This window comes from Anser cygnoides, chromosome 2, assembly GCF_040182565.1.
Source record: "Anser cygnoides isolate HZ-2024a breed goose chromosome 2, Taihu_goose_T2T_genome, whole genome shotgun sequence".
NCBI classification, from domain to species: domain Eukaryota; kingdom Metazoa; phylum Chordata; class Aves; order Anseriformes; family Anatidae; genus Anser; species Anser cygnoides.
Window position 1 is genome coordinate 32214441 of NC_089874.1, and position 12995 is coordinate 32227435.

The 12995-nt window shown below is 34.4% G+C and overlaps 1 protein-coding gene across 7 annotated transcripts in view; it reads right to left on the minus strand.

Moving 5' to 3' along the window:
- Window positions 1-1277: 1277 nt before the first annotated feature.
- The window catches only part of SNX13 (sorting nexin 13), a 68557-nt gene continuing 56839 nt past the window's right edge, over window positions 1278-12995 (minus strand). For 5 of the 7 annotated variants that reach the window (XM_066991791.1, XM_066991788.1, XM_048068316.2 and 2 more), the window contains 7 exons: window positions 12870-12980; window positions 12004-12165; window positions 10765-10836; window positions 8494-8639; window positions 6617-6685; window positions 5365-5477; window positions 1278-4846 (listed from right to left, as the gene is read on the minus strand). In XM_066991791.1, coding sequence (XP_066847892.1) covers window positions 4599-4846; window positions 5365-5477; window positions 6617-6685; window positions 8494-8639; window positions 10765-10836; window positions 12004-12165; window positions 12870-12980 — 921 coding nt within the window. In that variant the 3' untranslated portion in view covers window positions 1278-4598. Of the gene's footprint in view, window positions 4847-5364; window positions 5495-6616; window positions 6686-8493; window positions 8640-10764; window positions 10837-12003; window positions 12166-12869; window positions 12981-12995 lie in introns of all 7 variants that reach the window. The other 2 variants (XR_010829152.1, XM_066991789.1) reach the window with 2 other exon arrangements.

The following is a 12995-nucleotide window of genomic DNA, read 5'->3' on the forward strand; positions in this document are numbered from 1 at the left end:
CTGAAAAGATTACTTGGAATTTGCTTTTTAAAAGTGCTATGCTAAGACCAAGGACATTTTTGAAAACTGTATTCCTTCCTCCCAATAAATAGCTCTTGATTTCCAGTAAATTCAGTATAATCTAGTTCTGTAGTTAAATCAACCTCAGAATTAACTTATGGGCCAGCTCAGTTCTAAAATGTCAAAGAAGAATTCCAGTTAGCCCTTTCTAAACTAGATGTCAAATAATTTAACATGCAGATTTCCCCTATCCAAACCCCAACATGCCAGAGTAATTTACAGAGACACAGCATGGGAAACAGTTATTTGAGATACCTACATTCAGAAATATTCAAGCATATTGCTGTGTCCGCCGTGGGGGAACTGCAGAGGCGTAAGTGTTTCAAAGTGTTCATGAAAAGAAAGCTTACTTTCTTTTTAAATCCTTAACAGAAGTAAACTTGTTGTTTCCATTATATAATTTCCTTACTTCCAAGAGAAAAAACATGAAAATTGTAGTTAAATAAATCAGAGTGATGCTGATTACCAAACATTATAAAATCTTCAGCAATCCTCACACATACACTAAACACCACAAACAATATAAACCAGATAATGTGATAGATTGGAGAATTAAATAAGCCACAGGCACATATGACCCTCATTTAACAAACGGCAGATACTTTTAAGAATTTTATAAAAAAATTATAATGGAGTGAATTTCCTGTCATGAAATTATCCTAGGATAACAGCCTCAATAAATATGAATTTGCAAAGTTAATGAAATTCTTGACATGTGTCTATATCCTGTAGCAACATTGTGCAAGTTAGTGAAAACAGTAAACACTTTACCCTAGGGTCAAAGAACTAACATCTCTGCAGCTCAGGACATCTTTTTGATGAATGTGAAACAGCTGGAATAAATATATCAAGGGTAACAATTGTGCTCTCCCATGGTAGATCCAGCTGCTGCAAAAATAAACCCAGGGGAAAAAAGCCAAATAGTTAAAAAAAAAAAAAAAAAAAAAGCATGCACCATATAATTACAGTTTCTGTATATATCCTTTTAGAATACAGGACACTGAAAATGCTGATTGAGAATGAATGTAGTGATTCACTTGTTAAAAGTAAAACCAGTTTATAAAGCATTTTAAAATCAGGAAATTACCTTTTTTTTTTTTAAAGCAGCACTTAGCAGCAATATTTATCTTCAGTGATTTTTTCTCCCAGACCTAAGAAACTTTCATACCTGCTAGTGAGAAAGTTATTTTTCAAACAAACAGTGAGACTCATAATAATCCTGTTAATACTTTATTAGTGTAATTTTTTATTTTTTTTTTTTTTTTAGCTTTGGACAGAACATAAATGCAAACTCCAAAAAAAATAATTCAGAGTCCTCAGCCTTCCAGTAGAAGTGACCCTGGCAGTCTGTTTCATGTTCATTCTTTGTTACGGAAACGACAGGATGGGGAAGGGAGGGAAAAAGCATTAATAGAACAATCAGGCACACAGCTGACACTTACTGTACAATGATATGCACAAGTAATTTATAACAGCTATATTCATGAGATGTGCTCTTCAGATTTTTCCCTTGTAATGTATGAGCTATGCTCATATGAGCAATGATCATTAAGAACAAGGGAATTAACAGAGGAATAACAAATAAGACTTTTAAAACAAGTCCTTAAATAAACTAACGCAACAACAGAATGCAAAATTGTTTAGCTGAGAAGACATTTTTAACCTAGACTTCAAAACATTAAAAATTCATTTATTTTACAGTTATTCAAATACACATGCATTTAATGAAAATATTGCACAAAATTAAAATTTAGATTGTGGAATTCATATATTTTTATTTTGGTACACATTCTGGTAGCACTTAAAATTTACTGTTTAGTTCTAGCAAACACCAGCAGCACAAGCTTGAGGATGAACCAAATGAAAAATTGAATTGCTCATTTTCTCTTAAAAATAATTAAGGCTAAAACAAGTGCATTTGTTGACAATGGCACAATTTTCGGCAGCCAGTCACAGCACCCGAAGGCCAGAAGATACATCCAGAAACTTAAGTGCTGTATATTAACATTCAGTTTTGGAGACTTTATAGGATAACAGGCTGCATGGGTTGACAGGGCAGATATTTTAAATCGTCAACAGGAAAACCACTTAAATAAAGATACATACAAACTTTTAAACAAAAAATATTCATTTCTGATCATTCTTGCCAGCTAACAGGCACCACTGAATTAGGAAGCCAAGTTCTGTAATTAAATACAGAAGACAAAACTTTAGTACATATATACATATGCACACACATGTATATAAATGTGTGTATAAGTATATATACGTAATAAATTCATTAAGTAAAATGACTAACAAACACATTGTATTATGTTCAGTTCACATTCCTAGAGATATTATTTTATTTTTTTTTTTTGTACAGAAATGTACCAGACAATTAAGAAAATCCCAAATTTGCACACGATCACTCTTGATTTTTTTTCATGGTACCTGCAGATAGAAAAGAGGCTCCACAGATTTGACAAAACAGTATTTAAACTTCCCATTTTCATACTGCATAACTAATTCAGTGATTTAAAAGATATAAATTAGGTTTGGTAGTATCAATGATATATTTACTATATCACCAAGAACAATTGCTGAATGATCTTTATCAGTCAGATATCAGGTATAACAGAGCATACCCTGACATCAGAGGAAAATACAGACATGTAAACAATAGTAGCTGGCTATATTGATTACTTCACACAGGAACTCAAGAATTTTGTTAAACTCAACAGCACTTAATCATCACGTTTCTACAAAACCTGCAGAGAGGAAGGGGGAAGGATTCATACATATTTGCCAACTTGTCTTCCTAGAAATTATAAAAGAAAGGGATTTAATTTACAGTATTTAGTTCTGCAATAAAGAAAAAAAACAAGTGCACTTGAGCCCATGCATACTGTATGAGAATGTTAACAGTACAATATGATCACCATTAAGTAGTATGATAAAAGGCTACATTGTGTGAATAGAGTCCGTAAGAAAAAAATATCTATATAGAGGCTTCAGTCAATTTAACTAAGTCCTTTAAGAGCTTTCTATCTTCTCTTAGAACACTTTCGTAAAAAGTCTGTGTTCCCCCCTTGCATAAAAGGATCATTTGTTCCCATTTCGACACGAATTGCTATAAGGATCCTTGATCAATAGCTGTATCTTACCCTGTATTTAGTGTTCAGAAAAAATATGGACTCTGCAGGATCTTTCTATTCACCTGGATAGTGGTGCTCATAAACAGCAGGGGACTATGAAAAAGAAAACACAAACTGAGATATGCTGTGGCCAAACAGGATTACTCATGTTACTTTATTTTTAGTTGGACATAAATTATTCGATGAAACTAAACAGATGGATGTGGGGCCTTGATGTCAAATTTTTATTAAAATTTTACACTATGCAAAAAAATAAAAAAAATATTTAAAAAAATATTGTAGTTTTATCTCCTTTTTATTTTCATATATACACTGAGATGCATTCAGGAATTTCCAAATGTTTGCATATGACTAATGAAATCTTTTATCTGTAAGGAACCAACTAATTCGAACATTTTTCCATGAGGCTTGCACACCCAAAGGTAAGGAATCCTTCAATTGGGTAGGACAGTCTTTTACACCCGAAGTGTTTCAGATTTTAAGAGGGGAGTTGCGTGAGAACTGTTTCTTCGTGCCATTTCCTCATCTTCTAACATGATATGTCTGTCCTCTTTGAAACATGTACCCCCTTCCTTCTACAACTATCAACTTGACATATGTTCAAATACACCAATTGAACATAAATATGATGCCCCTTCTCCACTGAAGTTACATGCAAAATGTATGCCAGGTGCTGTAAGAGCAGAGTATGGCCCTTAGAGCTACAGAATAATCAGAATAAAGGGTTTATTTCTACTGCACCTCTGCCTTTACTAAACCCCCCGATAGATGTTAGTTTATTTTTCAAAACATAAAAGGTAAACTTTATGTGGCATAAAAACCACATTACCCCAACTTTTCTTTAATAAATATACTTTTATGATGGGGGCGTAACTGTATCTCCCCTCCCCTATGAACCTGCTGTTCCAGAGACTGCTTTTCATGTCAGCTCAGCCTTTACAGGAATGTTAAATAAGCCCTACGGAGTCTCAACAGCCATAAGGTAGAACAATTCCACCTGATTCTCACACATTGCACTATCTCCCAGTGCCAAAACATTCTTTTCCTCCACTGTATCGCCATAGCTGTTGTGCTTCACTCAAACAGTCTGGCACTTTTCATTGCTGGCAAACATCAACTCAGGAACGGAAGGAATCAGCATTCTTATATAATGGGCCAGTATTCTTCTCAATGTTGCATGAAGACGCACCAAATCATTTAAGACACACGAACCCTTCTGGTAGTGGTTGAATTACAAGTGAAGATGAGAAGATCCACTGGTCTTACAGATGCATTAATAATCTAATATGTGACACTAAAAGACTGGTGCAGAAGTAACAGCATGTGAGTTTGAAGCCCCAGAGAATCTGCCCAAGTAATTAGTCCTGGACAAACATACACCAGCTTAATAGGTTTGAAGTGTCACCTTTTCTGCAAGGAAGGCGCTTGAGTAGTGTGTAGTCTCTGTTTGTACCTCTGCATCTGCTTTGACCGTGAATGCAGTTTGTTGAAGAGCTCATGGAACTTATTTTGTGGAAATAAGGTTTCTAGGAATCTCTCCAGAAAGACATACACCATTCTCTTATTCAGTTGAGTGTGCTGGAACATTTCAAAGACCCGAAGAATGCCTTTTCGAGTTGTCTCAGCGCCTATGATGTGCTTCAGCTCATCTACAAAAATAAAAGTTACATGTTTAAATTAAATTCTACCTGATAACAACAAATTTAAACTGAATATTAAGTCTTTTTGAGTAATTTGTATAAATTTTTCAAAAATTATGTCACCTGAAATCTGAAGTAACAGTACCTCTGTTATATATAACACGATTAAGCTAACAGTTCTCTTACAGCAGAAAGGATCTCTGAAAATTACTTCTCTTTCACACTGTATATGTGGAAAATATACAAAAAATGAGTATGCTTTTTTATGGTGAAATCATGCTGCATTGGAATATATATTTTTAATGTACTAAGCTTAAATCCTCTAGTGAAACTAGAGGGTTGGTTCTAAGAACTACAGTTGCAAAGGTACCACACGTGAAGATTTTCAGTGCATTAATAATTAAAACCACTTTCATTTGGACACAGTTAATAAGTCAACGTTTCAGTAAATCAACAAGAACACTAACATTAGCTCCAGCACCACTAGATGGTAAGGATTATTTAGCTTCAAACACAAACCCACTTACCTGGCATTACCTCCAGTAATTTGGTCTTCCCTGCCACTCTTGTTCTCATTCTAATAGCTTTGTCTCTCCGTGGAACAGTCTCTGCTAAAATGCCATTGGGCCAAAAAGCATCTCTGTAACAAAAGCAAATCTGTCAAAATACATTAACATTTTAATCAAGTGAAAGGCTCTTTTTAATCCCTTCCAAGCTATCTCATAAAATAAATACAAGAAAGTAATTATAGAGAACCTAACACACTTTAAATATCAGAGAAGGGAAAAGAAAGGTGAAAAAGGAATAATCCAAAGCAGGAAGTATGATGCACTCAATCTATTCGTGGTTAACTTCACGCTACTTTAGCGCAGGAACATCCAAATACCACATACCTTGTTGCATAACATATATCTAAAATTTGCTTTTACCAGTCAGTCTCCATTGCCACTGACAGACTGTAGCCTTAGGTCTATCAATTATTTCAACAGATCTCTGACAGAAGTTAATCTATGAACACGCTAAATCTGAGATGAGGTCATTTCATTATACTATAATGCCCCATGCAAAACACATACCTCTGTCTGAAAAGCTATTTTTTCCTCAGTGAATGACGCATTCTTTTTCTGAGTAAGACACACGTGTTTTTACTCAACTTTATTAAAGAATAACAGAGTATCTCTAAAGTATGACCCTTTGGCTAATAGGTTATCCTACTGTACATCTTTCACCCCACCCCGCACCCCAAGAAAAAGGCAAGGGGGGGGGGGGGTGCTATTGCTCAACAAATTTTGCAGAAGCCATGAAGACTTCTAGAAAGAAAATGATGTAACATGCAGATTGTTGCACGAGGTTCTTTGACAAATTCAAACTCAGACTTCAGTTCAATTGTTCCATCTTGTATGGAATATGTATTAGCATAGAGCTAGGGTTTTTAGTATTAACAACTGCTTGCCTTTTAAGACTGGGCATGCACATGCCTTCATCAAGGAAAACAAGACACTTCATTCAGTCACATCCTGAATTCAGAGATATAACAACACCACAGCTCTTCAGGGCCAGTTAACAAAGAACTTTAAGGAAAAGGAGAAAACTGTAAAACATTTTTCTCCACGTCACAAATACTTTCACTCACTTAAAACAATTAAGAAGCAGGACTTACTCAAACTGTATTTCTATACGGTAATAATTTCCTCACACAAAATGAATGGAAGTGATACGCAGATATTAGATACCAATTGACAAGCACTTTATATTTAACATGTGTCATAAAAGATGTACCTGAAGCGTTTTACAGCATCTGCTACTTGTTCAGGAGATGTCATCCAGTCAACATGATCAACTATTTTCCTAAAATCAAAGCAACAAAGTCTCATTTTGTTGTTACAACATAGAGAAAAAAAAAAAGCATAGCATTTTGAAAAGCATTCTGGTGCAAACAAAGTGTAACTTCAGCTTTTCTCCAACTCCGTACATAGGTTCTATAAAGCTGCATATCAGGAAGGCAAACACCAATTCTCAAGATAAAAATCTAAGCTCACTGATCACTCTTTGAACACTGCTAAAATTAAAGACTTTTTCCATTTGAGCAAATGCATGATGACTAAGCAGGTTGGAAAACTGACGTTACATCTCCCTTCGGCGTTATATAGATGTTCTGCTTGCAGAGTTCTCCTCTTCATGGAGTATACTTCAAATTCTGCTTCTGTAAGCAAAGAACTGACTTAAAATTTCAAATTATCCTACTTATATATGAAGTTACTTTGTAATCTTGAACACAAATTGACTGATCATAAAGTTTGACCTTCTTTCTTCGATACATACACACAGCTCAATATTCAGATTTGGCATGTTTACAGAAATGCTATAAACATCTGTGCATCATCGAAATCCCAGGACTGACTTCCTAAAAAAAAATTTGAATTTAATTTTCAAAAAAAAAAAAAAGTAAAAACAGAACTTTGCGGCAGAATGTCATTAAATTTTAAGGATCTGCTAAAACAAGGCCCGACTGCTGAACCAGAAGAAGCTGTAAACATCTGGAATAGTCCCAAATGCAGAAGGAAAATAGTTCTGCACATATCTCTGCATTAAGAAAGCTGTCGTCTGTGTACAAACTCAGCTAGTTTGTTATATCACAATCTGAAAACAGCAAAAATTGTTCACAGAGCTGTTCAATAGATTAGCATGATTTTAGAAGCACAGGTCTCAACATAATTATCATCTTCCCACTAGGAAGTATTTGAAAGCAATCCGGTGCTATATTATTACAAGGCACCACCACTACTGGTACCATGAGAACTGTTTATCTGAAATAGTGATAACAAAAACACTACAAATATACTCATGAATGGTACAAAGTACTCTTTTGGGAATTTCCTCATTGTAATAGAAAGCGCACTTCTCACTGAGAGAAATCAAGTTTTGATTCACAGCCCCATACCAAATCGACAACTTAATGTCAATTAAATTGCTTCTAGAAGACTTTGTTCTTTATTTTGACTTACTTTTCAAAAATAAATGATTAGAAAGGAAAAACTTGGAAGCAGTACAATTCTAAGTCTGTAGATTAACAATAAACATTAATTATTTAGCACTACTAATTTGCTTTGCACATGAATGAAAGGGGTATGTCTGAATTACAGAGACGTAATTGTGGGATCCCACAGTAGTGTTTTACCTTTCTCTCCTCCATCTTTTAAAGTGAGAGGAAAAAGGTAACATACCAACTAAGTACAAATACAGTTCACCCAACTTGATAGTGCTAGTGTATCATTTGTAGCACCAAAGAGATGAAACCAGAAATATGGCAGAAAGTAATGAAGAGTATTAACAGCAAAAAGCATAATGTTAAAACACAGGTGAAAAAAATTTATACCATTAGTATTAAGTTCCATTCACAAAAGCCATGAACTCTTGTGGATATGTGAAAACTTTTGTGGAAGTTCTCTGGCATGTAAGAGTGACCAGAATTGGTCTTTCAGCAACATTGTGTGTATCACCTTTTTACAGCATGTTTGCACTTCCTTTCCCAATCCTCTTTAAAGGGGAAGGCAAGAAGATATAAAACACAGTAGCTGAGCAATACCAAAAAGGATTTCTAGACACATTCTACATAGCTTCACTTACACAATAGCTCTCTACAAGAAAAACAGTACCTGTTAATTGTGTCACCATATGTTGCTCTAATAAGCTGTTGAAGCAGATTTTTTATATTTCTTCTTAACCACTGATTTCTTTCCTTTAAATCAAAGACTTCATCCATCAGAAGGAGCATTACTCTAAGCGGGATATTGTCATCCACCTGACCGAGTAAAAATAGGATCAATTAGTAAACTTACTTCAGCTCAAGAAAGGTACAGTTTTTAGTAGCTACTTCACAGGACAAAAAAAAATATTGAAATCCTAATATAGGGGATTCAGTAACTAAGTGAAATTGTTTTTAAAGACGGATAGTGTACATTTGTAGTGACAGTCAACATCTACATTATTTTTAAAATATTAAAGTTTGAGGAAGTTTACTAAATTTTAGTAAGAGTATTAATTTTTCCTGTTATTATTTTGTATCCTACAGTAGCCGCTAACAACAAAGCCTGCTTATATGCCAAACTACAGCAATCTAAACTTTATGTTAATAGCATATCTTAAACTATTACATAAAAACATAGCATTTGGAGTTACTGTATTGCACAGTACTGCACAAAAGACCACAGTTGTTTATCTCAAATACAATGAATGTGATTTTTGACTCAGTCATTACCTAAACTTTATATTCATTATTAAAACTTTATAGAATAGCAAATTAAAAGTTAAAATTATCTTAAATCCTCAGAAAAACATAAAGACTCAATACCTTTTCTGTGGTTTTGGATTAGGATTTTTACATTCCACATATAACCTTCATGGTTTGGTGTTTTATTTTAAATCTGAAATGCTCTAACTGGAAGACTGGTTTCAGCAAGCGGTGCAACTTCACCTGCATTTTACTCATGTTTGCACTACATTGTTCATGCTACCACAGAAGAAGTAGCAAGACCTCACTGCTACCGGAGAATTTTTATTTTACTTGGTGGGCTACACAGGTACATCTCACTTCAGAGTGAGTTTCTAAGGCTAGAACTGTAGTTAAGAGTACCAAGAACATTTTTATATACAAATGGAACGCAGCGGATTCATCAATCAGCTGAAGGTGTCATGGATCCATGCCTCACTTTTACAGTATTGTTTCCCCTAGCTTAAGAAATAAGAAATGTAAAATTCTATTCAAATTGACATATTTTTGTCTGATTTAGTGACTGTGTAGAATTCAGAGCAGTTCAGAACTGAAGGGTTTTAAAACATTTGAAATCTGCCTTTCAGAAACACATGGTATGTTAAATTAGAAGCTATCAAGAATTGAAGCTTCTATTCACTTTACAGAAGATCAGTGAAATATTTGTGGAGAAGCTGCTCATATATTTGAAATATATTAATTTTTCCCATGCAAAAAATAGCAGCTTCAGGAGTGTTAGAAGATACACATTTGTAATTACAAATTTACAGATAAATAGTCTGATTTAATGAAAAACAATGAGGTAAAAAGAAAACCCAGAAGAACAAATCTAAGTTATTTGAGTAAAAATACATCTACCAAGCCATCATAGCAGTTACGCACAGGAAGACAAACTGGAATGCTTTGATGTGATTGAAAAACATGAAATGTGAAAGGCAGAACAGGTGCAGACTTATGACCATAGCAAATTGCATATAATCACTGGTAATCTTATGGCCTTTCTGTCCTACTTAAAGATGAAGGTTTCGTTTTTTTTCCCCTCTCCAATTGTTTTCACATATATGATCAATGTTTCAATCAAAACAACAGCAAAATACCATAGTTATGATAACATCAAGAGCTTAGACTTCCCCATCAAGTTTCCTAATATTATTACCTCATACATTCAAGGTATCCACATACTGAAAGTTTATTATTCAGGAATATATGAAGTTTTTTTTTTTTTCTTCCCTCTCTTCAAAACATACCAAACACTACTTCTGATCCATTAAATGAATGCTCCCTAAAAGGTCACCTCAGAAACCAGACTCTATAAAAAGACAACTGAAATAATGTAATATAATATAACAGTCTGGTATCGTACTACCACTGAACAGAAAGAAATAGGAAGACGACAGAAAAAAATGCAAACATATAAAAAAATACAAAACACCAAAGCAGTGTCATATGAATTTTAAGTTACTGCACTGTGATGCAAGCTATTTTAGTACTAAAAAATGTTAATTTTAAAAGGGAGCGTATCAGTTTCTTTTTTAAAAAATAAGTAGTTTTTAAGTGGTTTATTTGTCAGAAGATAAATACATTGCTTAACAAAGTAACTAAATCTTTAATTTGGTTTTAGAAGATTCATCTTTGAAGGGACAAGTGTCAGACTCACATTGTCATCAATTGGTGCTGCAACACGGCAATGGTCAGGGTCTGAATAGGTTTTCTGGATCAAAGGAGGCACCTGCAATGAAATCAAAAATGTAATGTTTATGAAGGAAAATACTGTATGAAAACAAACCTGATTTATTGCCATTCTAACCAAAATGATTATGAAAATGAAAACCAAACTGGCCAAAAGTCAGTTATATAGTGAAGCGGATAAACATAAAGCAGACCTTTTGTCTTCCAACAAATCAAGTCTTGCATGTATTCTCCAGTAGCTGCTGAAGTTATCAATACCATTCAGACAGTCCACATATTTTCCCAAGTGCCTAGCGCTTCAACTGAAAAACATCTATAAATCCATATTGGACTGATGTTTCTTTAGATAATTGCTTTTTATCACAAGAATTCCCAGTGAGTATAACTGCAGACATACACACCAGGGAAGCTACCAGCAATGAGAAAGTCCAGAGGTGGTCATTCTCTCACAAGCAACATTTAAAAAAACAAACAAACAAAAAAAGCACAACAAAACCATACATCACAGATTTGTTCTTCCCTTTCATAGTTTAAGGGTTAACTCATCTTGGTTACAGTTCTACATCTACTATAAATGTTTTGTTACTATGAAATGGAATGATTCCTGACCACAGGACCTTACAGCAAGACAAGTAATAGGGTGAGGGAAAAGAGGGTAAGATTACTACTTTTATGGGACTTCTGGATAGCATGCCTTGCTACTACTCCACACCTTTAAGGTGTTGTATTTTAGGAATACAACAGATAAGAAAAGATAACAGCTGTAGATGACAGGACAGGCAGAAAGAAAATTTGATTAAAAACAGAATTCAGCAAGGTATAAGCAGAAAAGAAGCTCTCTCCTTATTCTAAGTTTCAATACATATGTTCTTTTGCTATTGAAAGAGGCAAATGCCACAACCTAGTTTTATGAGAATGGAGGAGCATTCAATTTTTACCAACCATATTCTTCTCAAGTGGCTGCCCTGAATTAAAGGGTCCCTGCACAAATTCCATCTTCAAATATGTTACATAATACCAAAGAGAACTCTACATTTGTGTTATAATGACTGCTGAACCTTATTAGAAGTGCATAGGTATAAAACAGATTGCTTTCCTGTCTGTTGATGTAACTTTTCATTATAGCACACAACGTGAGTTTAAATGACTTGATAGCTAGTCTCCTATTAATTCACTGGTACGCATTAACTACCAAATATTTTCTTACCTTGAAAAATGATTGCTTTATGTCTTGTCCCAATCTCTCTGACATTTTACCCATGTTGTCTGACATTTTAGTCATTCCCTCTGCCAGGCTGTCAGGGAGAGACTTGACTGCATTTGATACATTTCTCATAGAGTTACGCAGTGGGTTTACAAATGTGTCCATCTGAAGGGGAAGATGTTTAACCAGAATTGTATAATCTGTGAGGACACTAGTAAATTAATACACTATGAGAAGTATCACATTGTTCTAGAGAACAATAATATAAGGAACAACTCCAGTTGCTTAAGTTCATTACAAAATGCAGCAAAATGCAGAGACTGGCCAACAGTTCTCTGAATATTTCTGGTAGCTTAACAAAAAGGATGCACAGCTCAGAGCTCTGAATATGATCAATGGCTCTGAATGTTTACAACAATTAAACACACAGCAGCTGCTTCTGAAGGGAAATGCATTTCATCTTTTCAGCTGAAGAGTGGACAGCATGGTAACAACAGCAAATACAGAGCAAAGATTTGAAAAAGGATATTAGAAGGAATGAGACTAACAAAAAAAAATCACAGATGTCACTGACAAAGTAATTTGCAACAAAAACATGTTTTATAAACTCTTAGTGCAATTTGTGGTGCCCAATTCAAAATTTTGATTTGTCATACAAATAAATGTACCTGCTATAGAAATGGTACATTTTTGGTTCTGTGTACCCTTGAAATACTTTGTTATTCACAAATATTAAAACAACTCACTTGAAATCTTTTTTGAAAGTGCTATAAAGCTGCTTAATATCGGTTAAATATCTCCATTTAATGCAGTCATCACACTAATAAATGCTCTACTAAAGTTTCCCTAATAGTGCAAAACATTCTTACCTTCCGTGCAAAATCTCCCTTCCCTTTGCTGTAGGCTTTATTCTCCAGGAAGTCATACACATAATGGGCTAGAGCTGGAGAAGCTTTCATCATTTCAGGATTTAACAGGAGCTGAGTAAAATAATT